Source organism: Oncorhynchus clarkii, chromosome 9 (genome assembly GCF_045791955.1).
Source record: "Oncorhynchus clarkii lewisi isolate Uvic-CL-2024 chromosome 9, UVic_Ocla_1.0, whole genome shotgun sequence".
Classification (NCBI taxonomy): domain Eukaryota; kingdom Metazoa; phylum Chordata; class Actinopteri; order Salmoniformes; family Salmonidae; genus Oncorhynchus; species Oncorhynchus clarkii.
In genome coordinates, this window is record NC_092155.1 from 62,335,513 (window position 1) to 62,354,287 (window position 18,775).

Below are 18,775 nucleotides of genomic sequence, written 5' to 3' on the forward strand. Positions count from 1 at the left end.
AAAGGCATCTGTATGCATTGTTAACTAATTATTTTTCTTTGAATTGTTGGGGTTCAGGTATTTGACATAATACATTTTTTTGTTTATTTTTTTTACCCCCTTTTCTCCCCAATTTTGTTATATCCAATTGGTAGTTACAGTCTTGTCCCATCTCTGCAACTCCCACACGGACTCTGGAGAGGCAAAGGTAGAGAGGCATGCAGCCTCCGAAGCACGACCCCGTCAAGCCGCCCTGCTTCTTGACACACTGCTCTCTTAACCTGGAAGCCAGCCTCATCAAGGTGTTGGAGGAAACACCGTACAGCTGGTGACCAAAGTCAGCGTGCATGAGCCTGGCCGCCACAAGGAGTCGCTAGAGCCCGCCAAACCCTCCACTAACCCGGACGATGCTGGGCCAATTGTGCGCCGCCTCATGGGTCTCACGGTCACGACCGGCTTCTACACAGCCCGGGATTGAGCCCAGATCTGTAGTGACGCCTCTAGACCGCTGTTCCACTCAGGAGGCTTGACGTGATTGATGGGTGCATTGTTGTCAAGTAAATATGCTTATTCATTCATGATTATGGATACATTCTGCAACGAGTTAGCTGGCTTTGAATCTGCAACAGAACATGTCAACAAGTTAGTTCTGAATTGCTTTAATACAGCAGTGCATTCGGACACCATTAATTTAAATAGATTTCACCTAGATCATATACTGCATATAATTTTAAAGATGCACTGTCGCTTTAAGGCAGCCATGGCTCCTCTAGAGTCGAGGCCGACATTTTTCAATGCAAGATTTCCTTGCATAAATTATGTTCATGACGTAGTGCTAAAGGCCACATTTTTAGTCATTTTGGTGGATTTTACAGCAGAAGTCGCTTTTAGGAGGTATATGGGGGAATATGTGGGTAATCTGAATTGCAGTACCAAAGGACCGTCATTAAATATTGAGAAAGAAAGGATCCTCACGTTGCCAACCCTCCTTATCAATGCAAATATATCTTTTGTGTGCAGCCTTAGCGCCTGACTGGTGCTGTGAGATGTATTTTTAATTATGTGTGACTAAAACAAACTGTGGAAAAGCTTTTTAAAAGGGGAGAAACACAGAAATAAGACATTTTTTACGGTAAGTTGTTTGCTAAAATAGCATGCGTAAGATTACCATTGGCTATATAGCGCGACGAAATGGCGAGAGGAAATGAGTTTTTTTCGTTAATATGCAATGCTCTTAATTAGCATAATTTATATATTTATGATAAATAGAGGGAAATACATCAAATGCAGTCCCCAAACATGGAATTGCGGGTCTTTTTTTTGTCGCGCATATTTTATGGGTAACATCGTGTCCTCAAATAGGTTACACGGCGAGATTTATTGGGGCTAGATTAGGAGTGGCCAGAGTACGGGGATCAACACCTGCCGAAGTTTTGACAGATCTATAATTTCTGTGTTGTGGTGTGCTTCGCGCGACTGATCTTTTTGATATTACGTCAAAATATTGACATTTCGGATAGTCATTTGTCAGCTATAATCATTCTAGAAGGCTAGATTTGTTGGGGACGTAGGCGGGCCTGTATTTTCTAGGCCGCTTATGATCAAGAAGCTAACAATTCTTGGTGCATTATATGTTTAATTTGTCATGAAGACATAAATCAAGTAATACAGTCTATTATTATCACTGTGTGTGCACCCCAGTAGCCCCCTGTATACAAGTACACTGGACTAAATATCCTAGGTGTGACTTCTATTTATATTGCTGTCACTTATGTGGCATCATATGATTTGTTGTTTTTATACCCCTTAACTCCAGCTAAAAACAAATTGTCACAGTATTAGATAGGCCCATAAGACACTAATGTGGGAGTGCTTGACGGTTTGCTATTGAACAGTCATTCTTTACATAGCTATAATAATAATAATAGTTTCATCTAGAGTAGAACAAATGTCTCCAACCATTAGGCCTACTTCATAGATTTAATAGAAAAAATATCAGCACACCACATAGATGGGGATAAAACTATTCACATAGGCAAGCCTAATACCTGGTTGTTTTGATGGTACAGTATTATCTTTCCTTACTCAGAATGTCAAGACAATGACTGCTTGGTGGTGAGAGCACTAAACCATGGATCCTCAGGATCTCCCTGCTACTGATGCACCCCTCACTGTCAATGAACAGGTACCACTAACTGCTTTGCAAACACTACATGATTTCACATCAGTTATACACCCCTGCCCAAATGTCCTAACTCTCTGTGTTGCCTCTGCTTCATAGTCCCGTGTCATAAGCTATTGCCACATCCATGTCACCATGTATTTGGAATGATTAACCCCACACAATAATCTTGAGGTTGACATAGTAGCTAACCAAATGTCATCAATTAATACTGATTCGGTAACACTCCTAAGGTTTCTGCTTTACTTTGTCATGCTTATTGATTCATTGTGTATGTCTACTCCATCTGTGTCCTTTGCACTCATAGTCAGCTAACTAAAGCAATGTCTTTTTTGAATTACGAGCGGGGCTCTCAGAAAGCATTGTTTGAGCTGCTTGTTGGCTGATCTTTGTTGTTTTGTTGTAGTCATGTTTTTTTTCTCCCATTTGTGTGCATTGTGCCCTAACGTGTGTGCTTGGCCTCTCTGTTCTCCTTAGCCATTCACTGTCTGACTGCAGAAGTATTTTTTCAGCCATTAGGTTCCTGCACTTTGAAATACCCTGCCAAAGACAACCAGGTATGCATCCCTTCTTTCTTGCATTGCACTCTCTCTGTCTGCACCTTTCTCTCCAGCTCAGGTTTTCTCCCAGCCTCTCCTTCACATCTTTCATGGCTGGATCCACTCATACATCATGTGTTTGCTTTGTTATATTTACTAATGATATACAAATTGGATAATTAGGATATGGTACAGATAGGGACTAGCTGTCTGCCACTGTTGACAAGAACTATGACAGGTCATACTCCTATGGCATGGTTTGCTCATGTGTAAACTCATGTTCTGTTCCACGTGTAACCAATACACATGGTCCTCTACCTGAGTTGTCTCAATAGGTTGAGACTGAACGGTACTAAATTTAACTCAATACATCAGTGGAACGATACTGAGCCTAGTTAGATATTTATACCATATCATTGTATTATTACTACATGATTACCTCTCGGCCCTCCTCTTCATGACTCGGAACAAAAACATCCACGCTGCTGAGAATAGATGATGATGTGTCATTTATTGTGTATAGTTGCGTGACTTCTATTCATAAAGCGTCTCAGGAGCGCATATCTAGGATCAGGTCCCTTCTGTCCATCTTATCCGTTATGATCTGAGACACTTTATGAATGCGGACCCTGGTCTTGTGTTGTGTTCTCCAATGCTGTGCAGGTGATAGTGATGTCTGGTCATGAGACGATCCGAGTCCTGGAAGTGGAGGTAGATCAAGCCTCTCTTCCATCCTCAGTGCCTGATGGGAGGACTGATTCGGGGGGTGAAGATGGGGGTAATCAGGCCACGGAGGAACCTGAGGCAGGCATGCAGGACAGCCAGAGACCACCCCACAACGCTGGGGGAGTAGGTGAGCCCTTTGTAGGATACCGATATGGTAGGTTAGATTCCATGCAATACAGATTATACTACATTTTGTTTACCGTTCGTTCCAGTGTAAAAATATTTCAGTTTTAAAAACAGGATTTAAGAGGGAGGTGTGGTGTGTGCTGATGGTAGAATAGCAGTGTGTTCTCTCTTTGTGCTGTCAGTGCTGGAGGACCAGGTGGTGTCTGTGGAGTCTGCAGACTCTGGTGTCCAGACTCTAGCACAGACTGCAGTTCCCATCAGCGTCTCCCTGTCGCAGTCACAGACCACCATGCCCATCACTGTGCAGAGCTTACAGGGCTTGCAGGGCTGTCAACAGGTGAGAACAATTAAACAAAAATAACTTTTCAACTATTTTTAGTGTAGTCATCGGTCATCCTGTTTATTTTTTTTCCCCCACCCTCTTCTCCTTTTCCTCTCCCATGCATCACACTCTACCTGTCTGGATCTCACCTCTTCCTCCCTCATAACCCTCTTCCTCCTCCTCCTACCATCTACCACCTCCTCCTTCTACCACCTCCTCCTTCTACCCCTCATCCTCCTCCTACCACCTCATACCCCTCCTTCCACCTCATATCCATCCTCCTCCCCCTGCTCCCACTCCTCCCACCTCACTCCTCCCCCTTCTCCCACCTCTTGATCCTCCCTCCTCTTGTAGGTTCTGACCCAGGAGGGTCTGGCCACTCTGATGACCGGGATGATGGCCCAGACAGGCTCCCTGGCCCAGCCCCTGCTCATCCCCATCAGCATGGCAGGGTCCATGGGGGGCCAAGGAGGCCTCGCTGTCCTCACCTTCCCCACCAGCAACGTAGCCACACTCCCTGGCATTTCAGGTGCCAGCCAGGCCGGAAGCCTCCTCAAACTACCCTTTGCTGGCTTGCAAGGCTTACAAGGATTGCAAGGCTTACAAGGGCTGCAAAGTAAGACATGGCAGAGATACACACCTCAGAATGCAAAGCATTAATCAACATTGAATCAACAGTCAAGATTTATTTGGCTACCACATGGACCTTTACCTGTATGTTTGTTCTCTTCTTTCCCAGCAGCCACTGTGCTAAATTCTGTCCAGCCCCAGCAGACAGTCTTCCAGCCTCAGACAGCATCACTACAGCAGGTCCAGGCAGCTATGCAGCAGGCTCAGCAGACAGTCTTCCAGCCTCAGACAGCATCACTACAGCAGGTCCAGGCAGCTATGCAGCAGGCTCAGCAGAACTCACAGGTGACTGCAGCCCAACTAGGCCAGGCCATGCCAGCCGTCTCTCAGCCCAGCGTGTCTGTGGCAACACTCCAGTCTGCAGGCCTCTCCATCAATCCTGCCATTGTAAGAATGTGTTTCTCTATTGTTATTGTGATGTGTATGCATTTGTTTTTCTTTCCTAGACGTGTGTGTTTGGAAAAGATAGTCAGCAAGCCATGTTTTTTACTTCAAAATTTGGACATGTCTGTGAATAACTTGAGCAAAGAACCTAATCCACATGAATATACTTTGTATTCAAAATGATCACATTATCGACAGTAGAATAAGCTGGATGCCCCCGTTTCTTTCCCCAGATCAGTGCTGCGTCTTTAGGGGCTCAGCCTCAGTTCATCAGCGCCCTTACTTCCACTCCCATCTTCACCAGTGCCATGTCCGGAATCACCAGCCAGATCATCACCAACGCACAGGGACAGGTGTGCAAACATGCAAATATTTAACAAGCTCACTATTTAGCAAGCACTAAATTAAGAATCACACTATTTTAACCAAGAGGTTTTAACTGTCTATTAAAGTTTTATAAACTGTCTATAAACTGATAATTAAGTTTATAAAGAACTCTTTAAACCCTTATGTCCTATAACTTGTTGTACAGTGTTACTGACAAATACATAACCTAATTCTCTTCAATGTGGCCTCCAGGTGATTGGAACCATCCCCCTGATGCTGAACCCTGCATCACTGACTGGAGGGGCTGCTACTCAGACTCTGAATCTCCAGGGCCTCCAGGGTCTGCAAGGCCTGCAGGTGCAGACAGTCCAGCCACAGCTGGTTCTGAACACCCAGGGCCAGATCATTGCCACCATAGGGAATGGACCTGCTACAGTCCCCACATCTGCAGCTGTAATGCCTAAGCCTAGTGCTCCTGTGACATTCTCCAAGCCCAGCACTCAGGTACTGTAGACCTTCTCCCTCCATTCATTTGTCCCTATGAGTGCTTTTGAGTGGTTATATTTTGTGTGAACATTTGGTTAAACTGGAAATGGTTGGTCTTTGTTGGATGTAACCATTAACCCATTGCTGACATTGACATTTCCCCTCAGGCTCAGGTAACAACAGTTACACAGTCACCTGTGGTCATCGCCCCACAACCGTCTGCAATGAAGACAGTCACTCCAATCTCCTCCTCATTCCCTATAACCTGTGGAGACACACCCACTGTCAGCCAGCTCGTCAGCAGTGCGTAGTTTCACTTTTTAACTTTCTATTTATTTAACAAAGGAAATTCACATTGAGATTGAACATCTTTTTCAAGCGAGCCCTGGCCAAGAAAAAGCACATGTTCTCTCCAAACATTGATCTTGTTTTACAAGTAGTTTGATATTTATTCTTGTTTTTCTCTTCCCATCTTAAGAGCCACAGCAAGGGGGCACAGATGAGGAGGGCATTAATCTGGAAGAGATTCGAGAGTTTGCCAAGAACTTCAAGATCCGCCGGCTATCCCTGGGGCTGACGCAGACACAAGTGGGACAGGCCCTCACGGCTACAGAGGGTCCGGCCTACAGTCAGTCTGCTATCTGCAGGTAAACTCCTCTGACCTACTGGGTGGTGGCATCCCAGCACAGTAGATAGGTTTCTGAAATCCATTCTATCAAAAATGATAAATAGTGTATGTTGGTATGCTATGGACAATGTAGTTCAAAGGCTACATTTTGAAAGTCTTCGAACTCGTAGGAAAACCTTAAGAAGAAATGTCTTCTTAACTGAAATGTTTTCCTTAACTATAGACTTAAGAAGCAAGTTAATCAAAGTTGCTATTCCTCTAAAAGGTTATTGCAAATGTTCTTGCTGTATTTCTTATGTTTCTCCTTAAGCAAAAAGTTAAGAAGAAATTAGATTCTTGAAAATAGTTAGAGACCAGATGAAATGGGGTTAGGTGTTATTTTGAAGAGTAGATGTCGGGTACAATCTGGTTGATCAGCGGCTACTGTGTAATTAGTTTAAAAGTTGTTGCTCCTCTGTTGCCTCTTGCAGGTTTGAGAAGCTGGACATTACACCTAAGAGTGCTCAGAAGCTGAAGCCTGTGCTGGAGCGATGGCTGGCCGAAGCTGAGTTGTGGAATCAGAAGGGTCAGCAGAATCTAATGGAGTTTGTGGGTGGTGAGCCGTCCAAGAAACGAAAGCGTCGCACCAGCTTTACCCCGCAGGCTATCGAAGTGCTCAACACCTACTTTGAGAAGAATGCCCTGCCCACGGGCCAGGAGATTACGGAAATTGCTAAGGAGCTCAACTACGACCGTGAGGTTGTCCGCGTATGGTTCTGCAACAGGCGGCAGACACTGAAGAACACCAGCAAGATCAATGCGTTTCAGGTTCAGCTGTAAGCCTGTGCAGTAAGTAGGTGTGGACTAGTGGGGAAGTTGGCAGAACAGGATAATCAGCTAAAGAAGAACGTTTTGTAAAGACAGTAAAACAGAAAACCCTAGTAAGTTTCAAATTATATGGACTTTGGGAAGAAAATGAAAGACACTGAATGACTCTTGAACTGAGTCTTACTATATGGGACATAGAATACTCACTGATCTCCATATTTTTTGTGTGTGTGGGAGAGAGAGAAAAAGACATTGCATGTGAAACGTGATGGGGTTTAATGTTCACAAATCAGTTTGACAACCTCTTGTTTCATTTATTGTTATACCATGTTATGTGAAACAATGGATGAAATTTGATAAGTGGTTTTATACACTTACAAGAACGTTTTTGTGAATTGTGTGGCACATGCCTCAAAAAATATTTGGTTACATTACATTGTTACAGTTGTACAATATCAAATTGCTCCATTCAGATATTATGCTGGTGCCACCAAAATAGTTTTGGAATTTGTACCTCTTTATTAAAGTTTGTGTGATTCTGTATGTGTAATGTGTGAATGTAGTCCTAATACTTTATGAAAGTATTCTGAGTCGGAAAAAGTTTACCATTGTAAAGGTTGTCATTTAGACGAGTTAATCTGTAAAAGCCACTTACAAATCTATTGTTTTAAATAGTTAACAGATGACTTGGTCTATGAGCAGACAATACAGAGTGAAAAGAGTTGAAAACATCCCGTCTCAAATGAGTCAGGCGTCAGTGCTGTTTAATGTGTACTGTGTATTGAAAATACTTACATAACATAAACAAATCATCAAATTAATCAAATTGATTGAATAAGACAACTTGACTATGTAAATGAATTGATTCATATATTGTACTTTTGATTCATAGAAAATACGGTTTCTCCACTGAAAGGAATGGTCAATTAGTGACAAACAAAATGGAAGGACTGATGGCTTGCCATCCCTTTTCTTTAACCTTGTAATTCTTTGCACTTTAGTGACTTTAAAGTTATCTGTAGCAAATACCAACTGGTTACCCATCATATTTAAGTGGTCGATAAGTAAATGTTTTGAATGGCATACAGATTTCTAAATGTTTTAACGATCAATCTTCTGTGCGCCATGAGCATTAATTTTGTAAGGTGATATTTACTTTAGGCAGTGGTATTTCAAAGAAAGAGAATAAACTACAATACCTTATTCTGGCCCAAATGCATATGATTTGTCTGTCTGTGATATGCCATGCTGAGCAGTGTAAGAATGAATTTGTTCCTCATAATTGCCTTTTAAGATTGACAATGTGTTTTCAGAGAGAAAGGAAATAACTGTTATATGAATCCTGTGTTATGTTAGTCATACACAACTGCCATTTCAGAGGTATAACCTACAACTTTTTTAAATGTTCACCAGTGAATTGTCTGTCTGAATAATTTTGAGATGACAGAATGCAAATGCAAATCGTAGGTGAACACATTTTAATAGTGTAGTTCTAAGAATTCAACTAATTATACTAATCATTTTGTTCATGTTGGGCATATGAAAATGTGTGCAGTATAAAACCAGCGATACATCTGAATTACTGAATACAGCTGAATTACTGCACTGTTGGAGCTAGAAACACAAGCATTTCACTGCACCTGTGATAACATCTGCAAAATATGTGTACGTGACCAATTACATTACATTTTTATTTCAATTGAATCTGTGTGAAATCATTAAAGTGATTAAACTGTTGGATAATTTTGGATCATGGCATTCTCTGACAAATATTAATAAATGCTTACTGAAAACCTCCCATGTGTTATTGTATTGTGTACCACTATGACTCTTGACTTAATTATGTCTTTGTTCTTATGTGATTTATATCAATCACTTGTCACTTCTCTACAACATATTCCTTTGCATAAGCATTATGGTTCTAGCCAGGCTTCCAAAGATCTAAAATCCTGGATATATGGAGCTTCTGCCTTATTTCACACCTATCCCGTCTCTTCAGATCTACAAAACGGGTCATTTCGGACAAGGCAACTGTAAATTATTTTCCACTCAAATGCAGTAGGTGGCGATCGTGTGCTTGTGCCACAAAAACTAGTCTGGTTAGAACACCATAGAATCCAGTAAATATTTGAAGTGAACATGTAAGAACACATGCTTTCTTGAATATATTCACTGATGAATCTAAGGACCATAAAATAGGGAGGACAGGTGCAGCTTTTTAGAGTTCCTGAGTTTAAGGTGGCAGTGACAAATTGAGTTGAGTTGCTGGCCATAGTCTTGGCTGTAGAATGAATGGAGGAGGTAATGAGCACTGATGAGCTTAAATTAATTTGTGTCACAGAGCAGACACGATGTATTTTATGAGATTTTGCAGTGCCTGTTTAGGATGAGATAGATGGGGGTATTTGCGAGGTTCCTCTGGGTACCAGCTCATGTGGGAGTAGAGGGGAATGAGATGAATGTTCTCGCCAGGAGTCTCTCCTTTTCATAGTGTGTAGCCCAAACCGTTTAGACGCTATAGCCGTTTTCGCTAGAAGACCGATTTTCAGGATGTCTCATGGTCTGACAAACACTGCTGTAGCTCTGCCACCGCAGTGGAACTCCAACATAGGCAGATTTCATGGATTGAGACGCAGCCCATGCAAAAAGTTATCTCTAGTTTAAACAGACGGATTTGTATGGGGATTTTTTTATTGTGCTAATTGGATTTCCACGGGGCACAGACATCGACTCTAGGGGGTTTAATGGGTAGGGTTTAGAATAGACCTTCCCTGTCTCTTTTCCACACTACAGTCCAGTTGACGGTAATGCACCTTTAAAGTTGGTTGCCAACCACCATTTAAAATCTACAGAACAAGAAGAAGAAACTGTGACAGAAGACACCTCCATTCTGCCAGCAAGAATAAGCAAGACCTAGCAAAAATAAGGAAGTGACCTCGGTGATTTCCATTCAAAATAAAGGTCTCGCATTGAAAATGTAAAAAAAAAAAATGGTTGAAAAGTTAAACATTTTATGAGGAAATGTTAGCAGACCTAGAATTTTGTTTAACAACATGAAAAAGGAAAAAAGTGAATCGCCTTTATAGCAGATAATATAGGATTGACATTATTGTTAGCAGCATTAAAAGTAATGATTACTAGGTGGTTATTATGGTAACAACAGTAATAAAATAACAAATAATGCTGCTATTAATAATATTATTATAATTATAATAACAAATATTAGAAAACACTTTTAAATCCCATTGTTAATTAGCCCATTCGTATTGCACAATGTTCAATATGTTTTTCATTTTGGACACAATGCTTGACTTGGGCAGGAGCTCACCAAAGCTGAGTACCAGCACCTCAAATGTTTTACTGCTTGAACTCCTGTTTCTCTTGTAGAATATTAGCTCAAAAGTATTGTGGAGCTCCTGCACCTAAGTATACACAGGTCCGGCATCCAAAATGAGTAATGGCACCTATTTCAGTCCAAGTCAACTACTGATTGGACTTACATATTGCACCATATTCAATTTCCTGTACATTGTATCACAGTAAAAGTGGGGTCCATTCTAGTCAGGAGCAGCTCTAGTTTCTAAATCCACCAAGTTTACAACCCAATGACCTTGAGCCTTCATGGAAGGGCGCATATTCTTGATGTGTACCCTTACTAAAGGCGGGTGACATAGTATCCCCATGAGTGACAGAACACTGAGCCAATCACAGTGCAATGCTGAGCCAATCACGACGCAATGCTCCTATTTTCTGCTGGCTTGTCACACCCCCACAGAAAGCACTGAGCTAGGATGAAACGCCTGCATTTTGGAGCTGCCTGTTTGTATGCGGCATATTAATTAAATTACATATTTATTTTTTTTACATTGTTTGCAAACTGATATGTGACACGTATTAATGCAAAAATAACATGCAAAAGAGGCAAGCCCCCACCCCACCTTCCCTGAATGACTGGTCGCCAATGATCCATTCTAATCAGGAGCACTTCTAATTTCCAAATCCACAGAGTGTTAACTCAGGGGAGCGTCCCTGCTCATTTTGCGGCCCTTAAAGTGTATGGTGCAATATGTATGTTCAATATGCGGCCCTTACAATTCTTAAAAGTCTAAGAAGGAGGGGGGTACCTCTCTAGGTATAAAACATGTATTTGATAAAATATTACATTTGGCCTTTACTACTATAGCCCATAGAAACGCATTGAATAACACATTCACAAAAGGCAAAAAAGACAGTCAAAAATGTAATCATAACGAATAAGGTTTTGAAGTGAGTAAACAAAGGAACGGCTATGGAACCAGTTACAGTTGAAGTTGGAAGTTTACATACACTTAGGTTGGAGTCATTAAAACTAGTTTTTCAACCACTCCACAAATGTCTTGTTTTTTGTAACAGTATTTTTTATTGGAATTTCACAAAGAGACAAAGCACACAAAAAAACACCCAAAAAACAGCACTCACTTACACATACCTATGCATATATATATATATATATATATATATACACACACATATACATATACATACACACATACATACACACACATACATACCACACACACCCATACATACGTACACCATTTTCCTCTTCCCGCTCGGTGCTTCTCTCACCCCATCCCCATCATTGCGTCTCTCAATACATACATTTTAAACAAACTTACAAACAGAAATTAAACAAAAAAGCTCAGTTTAAACCAAGAAGTTAGGTTCCACACATGGAACGTACAGTGTAGTTCTGAAATACATAAATCCCCGCCATTCTAAGAGAATCCTTGCAGCATAATAGCTGATACCTCAGGTTCTAGGTAATTTAGATAAGGTTCCCATACTTTGTAGAACTGGTCTGTTTTAGAATGCAATGTACATGCAATGTCAGATATTCCAGAGGCACCCATTCAAATAGTATCTTATGCCAATCTTTAATAGAAGGAACTTTATCACTAATCCACTGTAAAAGGATGTTTTTCCTCGCTGCGAAGGTAAGGATGTTGTAAAGCCTCCTTTTACCCACAGAAGTAACATGCCTACTAGGGAGACCTAACAGTAAAGAAACTGGATCCAATTCTAGATCAACCCCTAGGATCTTTTGAATTTCTTGCAGAACACCAGACCAGTATCGTTGTATTTTGGTACATGACCATAAACAATGTGTTAAGGTACCTGTATCAGTTTTGCATTTAAGACACTGATGGGAAGAGGAAGTGGGGCTAAAAGCATGTCTGCAATTTGGGGATATATGCAATCTGTGTATTATTCTTAATTGGATTGCTCTAGTACGATTACATATAGATATTGTTTTTGCATATCTCCAAATGTCCTCCCACATCTCTTCGTCAATAGTAACAGACAATTCTTTCTCCCACACTTGTTTCACCCTCTGTGTGTTGACAGCAGAAAAGGACCTTAAAGTATTATAAAACAGACTTACAGACATTTTCCTTTGTGGGAAAAAAAACATTATTTCAATGACAGACACATCAGGGTTACCAATTAAGGTGGTGCTCTTCAGAATATAATGTCTTACTTGTAGGAAGCGGAAAAAGTCCTGCTTTGGGAGTCGATATTTCTCGACCATCTGCTCAAATGACAATAAAATATTATCAGCAAATAAGTCATTTAGCCTGCGTATGCCCTTATTAAGATAAGTTAAAGCCAGCATCCAGCAATCTTGGACTGAAATCTGGGTTGTTAAGAATTGGGGTAAGAGCAGAGGTTAGTTTGGACCTTCCCAGGAAGCGTTGAACTGACCTCCATACTTTGAGCGTGTTAGGTGTAACGGGATTATTGCAGTGATCTTCTACAGACTTGAAACTTCTGAAAAATAAAAGATCCTGTAAGGGGTATTTTGAAAGAGAAGTCTCAATGTCTAACCAAATAGAGGAGTCATCATTTGTGATCCAGTCAGAAATATAACAAAGGTGGGCACACCATTGAAAGAACATGATATTGGGCAGGTCCAAGCTGCCCATAGAACTTGGCAGCTGCAATATTGCCATCTTAAGTCTTGGCTTGGCTTAGCCATCCATTTACATCCTTTATTATCTTATTGGAGAGTAATAATGGGATAATTTGGATTGGGTAAAGTAGTCTAGGTAAAATGTTCATTTTCAAGAGGGATATTCTACCCAACCAAGAAATCGGGAGAGAGTTCCAGCGCTCCAGATCCTGTCTTATTGTATCAAACAAGGGAACAAAATTGGCTTTGTACATTTGCTGGAATTTAGGAGTTACAAATATACCCAGATACATGAAACCTGAGGGAGACCATTTAAAAGGGAAGGGGGGAGAAGTATTAGGTACAGAGTGTAGGCTACCAAGTGGCATAGCCTCTGACTTAGTTAGGTTAATCTTGTAGCCTGAGAATTCGCTGAATAATTCAATAATATTAATTAGAGATGTAATTGAAGTCTCGGGACTAGAGATGAATATCAGGACATCATCAGCATACAAGCTTATTTTATGGTGAACATCACCAATGAGCAGCCCCTGTATAGCAGGCGTTACCCTGGTGGCCTCGGCCAGTGGTTCCATAACGAGTGCAAAGAGGAGAGGGGACAAAGGACAGCCCTGTCTGGTACCTCTGTGTATAGAGAAGCTATTTGACCTCAGCCCATTAGTAAGGACAGCAGCCTGAGGATCATCATATAAAACTTTCACCCATTTTATAAAGTTGTCCCCTAGACCAAATTTATTTAGAGCAAATAATTGGTAAGACCACTCCACACAATCAAATGCTTTCTCAGCATCTAGGGAGAGCACAAGACCATCCATAGCACTTTGTTGGTAGGCTTGAATTAAATTAAGAAGCATTGTTGCATGACTTACGGCCCTTAATGAAGCCAGTTTGGTCTCCTTTCACAATTAGTGGCAGTGAGTCCTCTAATCTTGTGGCTAGAATTTTAGAAAGCAATTTTCTATCCACATTCAGAAGGGAAATTGGTCTGTACGAGGAACAAGAATCTGGACATTTTCCCTTTTTGAGAATAAGTGAAATGTTTGCTTCTCTCAGCGTTTGAGGGAGCTGGTCATTTGAAAAGGAGTGGTTAAACATATCACGCAATGGCTCAAGGATCAGGCCATGGAACTCTTTATAGAACTCACTACAAAACCCGTCTGGTTCTGGGGCCTTACCATTTTGCAGATTCTTAATTGCAAACATTACCTCTTCCTCGGTAATAGGGGCATTAAGGAGAGACCTCTGTTCTTTGGAGATAGTAGGGAGCTCTATCTTATAAAAGAAGTTCTCCATTAATTTGGCAGTTCTGAGGCATAAAGGTTTGTATAAAAAATTTTAAATGAGGCATTTAGCAATTTATTTTCATATAAATGATTACCATCAGAATCAGTAATAGTAGCAATTGACTGAGAGTCAGCTCTCTTTTTATCTAGGTATGCCAAGTACTTTCCTGGCTTATCGTCATGTTCATATAGCTTTTGCCTGACAAATCTAATTTTTCTTTTCAGCGTCCTGTGTTAGGAGAGAGTCTAACGTTGATCTAATGACTGATATTTCCTTTAATAGGGCAGGAGTGGGAGTTTTAATGTAGTCCTTCTCTTTAGTTCCTAATTCACCCTCTAACATTTTTTTGCTTTTCACGCTTTTTCCGTCTCTTAGTAGCTGTGTATGACATTATCAGACCCCTGGCATACGCTTTACAGGTTTCCCAAAAGAGCGAGGGGTTGTCTTTTGATTGAGAGTTAATAGAGAAAAATGCTTTAAACTCTGTAATAAAATATGATGTGAATGTATGGTCTTTAAGAATGGTTGTATTCAACCTCCAATGTCTTGACCGATTGAATGCCTAGTTGAGTTTTATGTCCAGGATCACCTCAGCATGATCAGATATGACTATGCTTCCTATCCTAGCGGATAAAACAGACTGCAAAGACGTCCTGGGCATAAAAAAGTAATCTATTCTAGTCTGACATCCATGAGGTGCAGAGAAAAAAATAAACTCTCTGTTGGAGGGATGAAAAGCTCTCCAGACATCCGCATACCCCAGATCATCACAAATAGCTTTAAGTAACTTAGCTTGAGGAGAGAGTGAAGCTATACCGCTGGGAAACTTATCAATAAGGGGGTTCAACAAGCAGTTAAAATCTCCTCCAACCACTGCAGTGTCCGAGTTTAATTCTGAAAAGTCTAGAAATACCTTAGTGAGGAAATCAGGGGGGTGAGCAGGGGGAAGTAAATATTCATTATGGAAATGTTCTGCCCTTGTAAATTACCATTAATTATAACAAAGCGACCAAATTTATCTTTCACACAATTCAAGACCTTAAGTGGTAAGTTATTTTTCACCAGAATTGCTACACCTCTACTTCTGGATGTAAATTATGAGAAAAACACTTGACCAAACCCCCCTTGTTGTAATTTCAGGTGCTCCTTATCATCCAAATGAGTTTCTTGCAACAGGGCAATATCAATATTTTATTTTTTCAAAAAAGACAGTTCCTTCTTCCTTTTAATGGGGTTATGGCTCCCTCTAATGTTCCATGTACATACACGCAGTCTGTTACCTGCCATTGTGCCTTGACCATTCAATATCCAGACTGGATCCTACTGTAAAAGTGGGGTGGTACCTTCTTCCATGTGTTGAACTCTCCTCTATCTCACCGAGCATAAACAAACGATATGAACCCTGAACTCGAACTACACTAAACCCAACAATTAAACATGTAAAGATCCAAAAGGGGGTTTTCCCACTAGCTAACATGCAGGGGATTTCAACTTAAGTCCGCATTGCCGCTCAATAGCCTCATCCTTTATATGTATGGAAATGAAAATCAATAGAAGAAGATTGAGGCTCTTCCACCTAAAAACCAAGCCTGGGCACCAATATGGATTCACACATATCTCAGCCTGAGCTATAGTGGCTATTACTTTAGCAAGAAAAATAATAAAGATATGAATAATACTGAGCCGGAGTACGTGAGAACTCACACCACTGTTTCATGATCAGATTCAACCAAAAATAAACAAAGTTATCCAATGCTGCGGAGGTGCAGCTTAAAGGTATTTACCCGAGAGAGTCAATAAACGCAGCAGCCTCTTCAGGTGTGTAGAGTTTTTTAGGCGATCCGTTGACCATAATCTTCAATGTGGCCGGGTACAACAGTGCGTAGTCCATCTCCATTCTCCTGAGTCGAGCCTTCGCCTCATCAAACGCTTTGCGTCTTCGTACAACCGCTGTGGAATAATCATTGAAGAATGAGACCTTTGGACTTTTACGATAACTACCATCAGAGCCGATGTTTCTAGCCGGGTCCATGACGCGCTGCTTGTCGGTGAAGTTGTGGAACTTTATAACCACCTGCCGTGGGCACTGGTTGGGACCGGGTATCAGTGCTTGAGAGCGATGGGCTCTGTCCAGCTTCACACGACCAGCCTTAGTGTCCATTTGTAGGTAGCCAGGGATCCATTCCTCAAATAATTTTACTGAACGTGTCCCTTCAGAATTTTCCGGGAGTCCCACAACATGAATATTGCATCTGCGTCCTCGATTATCCAAGTCCTCAATGTGCTCCGTCATTTTGCGCACCTGTTTCTCAAGTGCTTTTATCTTAGTGTCCATAGATGTAGTTGAAGTTTCCACTGCAGCAATTCTTCCTTCCGCCTCAACAACACTTTTCACAACCCTCTGTAGTTCAGCTGAATGGCCTGTTATTGCTTCCAAGACCGTTCTTATCTTAACATCGATCACTTTAGTAATGTTGTCAGTCATCTTTTGAATCACCAGGTCCATTGTGCCTGGATCTGCAATGGTGTTAGCTTCGCTAACGTTAGCTAGCTCCTCATGCACATCTACAAGGTTGGTGGTTTTGGTCGAGTTCTTAGTAGTTCTGTTGGGCATGTTGTCGGAGATTTTTGAGAAATAGCCGTCAAGACTCATTGTAGGATAACTTATTTAGCCAATTCCACCACTTTTTCAAGCTAGGAGATTAATGTAAAAATATAAATTTACGAATGCCACGGGAGCTCGCTGAAACACAGTGTTCTCTCTACGGCGCCATTTTGTCCCCCACAAATGTCTTGTTAACAAACTATAGTTTTGGCAAGTCGTTTAGGACATCTACTTTGTGCATGACACAAGCAATTTTTCCAACAATTGTTAATGGACAGATTATTTAACTTATAATTCACTGTATCACAGTTCCAGTGGATCAGAGGTTTACAAACACTAAGTTGACTGTGCCTTTAAACAGCTTGGAAAATCCCAGAAAAATATGTCATGGCTTTAGAAGCTTCTGATAGGCTAATTGACATCATTTGAGTCAATTGGAGGTATACCTGTGGATGTATTTCAAGGCCTACCTTCAAACTCAGTGCCTCTTTGCTTGACATCATGGAAAAATCAAAAGAAATCAGCAAAGACCTCAGAAAAACAAATTGTAGACCTCCACAATTCTTGGGAGCATTTACCAAACGCCTGAAGGTACCACGTTCATCTGTACAAACAATAGTACGCAAGTATAAACACCATGGGACCACGCAGCCGTCATACCGCTCAGGAAGGAGACGCCTTCTGTCTCCTAAAGATGAACGTACTTTGGTGCGAAAAGTGCATCAATCAGTGAATCAATCCCAGAACAACAGCAAAGGACCTTGTGAAGATGCTGGAGGAAACAGGTACAAAGTATCTATATCCACAGTAAAACGAGTCCTATATCGACATAACCTGAAAGCCGCTCAGCAAGAAAGAAGCCACTGCTCCAAAACCGCCATTAAAAAGCCAGACAACGGTTTGCAACTGCACATGGGGACAAATATCGTACTTTTTGGAGAAATGTCCTCTGGTCTGATGAAACAAAAATAGAACTGTTTGGCCATAATGATGATCGTTATATTTGGAGGAAAAAGGGGGAGGCTTGCAAGTCGAAGAACACCATCCCAACCGTGAAGCACAGGGGTGGCAGCATCATGTTGTGGGGGTGCTTTGCTGCAGGAGGGGCTGGTGCACTTCACAAAATAGATGGCATCAGGAGGCAGGAAAATGATGTGGATATATTGAAGCAACATCTCAAGAAATTAGTCAGGAAGTTTAAGCTTGGTCGCAAATGGACAATGACCCCAAGCATACTTCCAAAGTTGCGGCAACCTGGCTTAAGGACAACAAAGTCAATGTATTGGAGTGGCCATCACAAAGCCCTGACCTCAATCCTATAGAAAATGTGTGGGCAGAACTGAAAAAGCGTGTGCGAGCAAGGAGGTCTACAAACCTAACTCAGTTACACCAGCTCTGTCAGGAGGAATGGGCCAAAATTCACCCAACTTGTTGTGGGAAGCTTATGGAAGGCTACCTGAAATGTTTGACCCAAGTTAAACAATTTAAAGGCAATGCTACCAAATACTAATTGAGTGTATGTAAACTTCTGACCCACTGGGAATGTGATGAAAGAAATTAAAGCTGAAATAAATCATTCTCTCTACTATTATTCTGACATTTCACATTCTTAAAATAAAGTGGTGATCCTAACTAACCTAAGACAGGGAATTTTTTCTCTGATTAAATATGAGGAATTGTGAAAAACTGAGTTTAAATGTATTTGGCTAAGGTGTATGTAAACTTCCGACTTCAACTGTATATACTGTATCAGTCAAAAGTTTGGACACACCTACTCATTCCAAAGTTTTTCTTTAT

General features: G+C 41.1%; 1 protein-coding gene across 10 annotated transcripts; it reads left to right on the plus strand.

Moving 5' to 3' along the window:
- The first annotated feature begins 750 nt into the window (after positions 1–750).
- Positions 751–8,933, plus strand: LOC139416709 (POU domain, class 6, transcription factor 1-like). 10 transcript variants are annotated; one of them, XM_071165693.1, is made up of 12 exons: positions 751–1,111; positions 2,069–2,164; positions 2,674–2,718; positions 3,364–3,553; positions 3,735–3,889; positions 4,229–4,490; positions 4,614–4,891; positions 5,122–5,241; positions 5,468–5,719; positions 5,869–6,004; positions 6,180–6,348; positions 6,800–8,933. In XM_071165693.1, the coding sequence occupies exons 2-12, from the start codon at positions 2,111–2,113 to the stop codon at positions 7,146–7,148; spliced, it is 2,010 nt and encodes a 669-aa protein (XP_071021794.1). In that variant the 5' UTR covers positions 751–1,111; positions 2,069–2,110; the 3' UTR covers positions 7,149–8,933. The 10 variants fall into 10 exon arrangements, with proteins under 10 accessions (XP_071021794.1, XP_071021799.1, XP_071021800.1 ...); XM_071165698.1 differs by having other exon boundaries at positions 773–1,111; positions 2,639–2,718; positions 3,364–3,580; positions 4,617–4,891; XM_071165699.1 differs by having other exon boundaries at positions 773–1,111; positions 2,639–2,718.
- Positions 8,934–18,775: the final 9,842 nt, after the last annotated feature.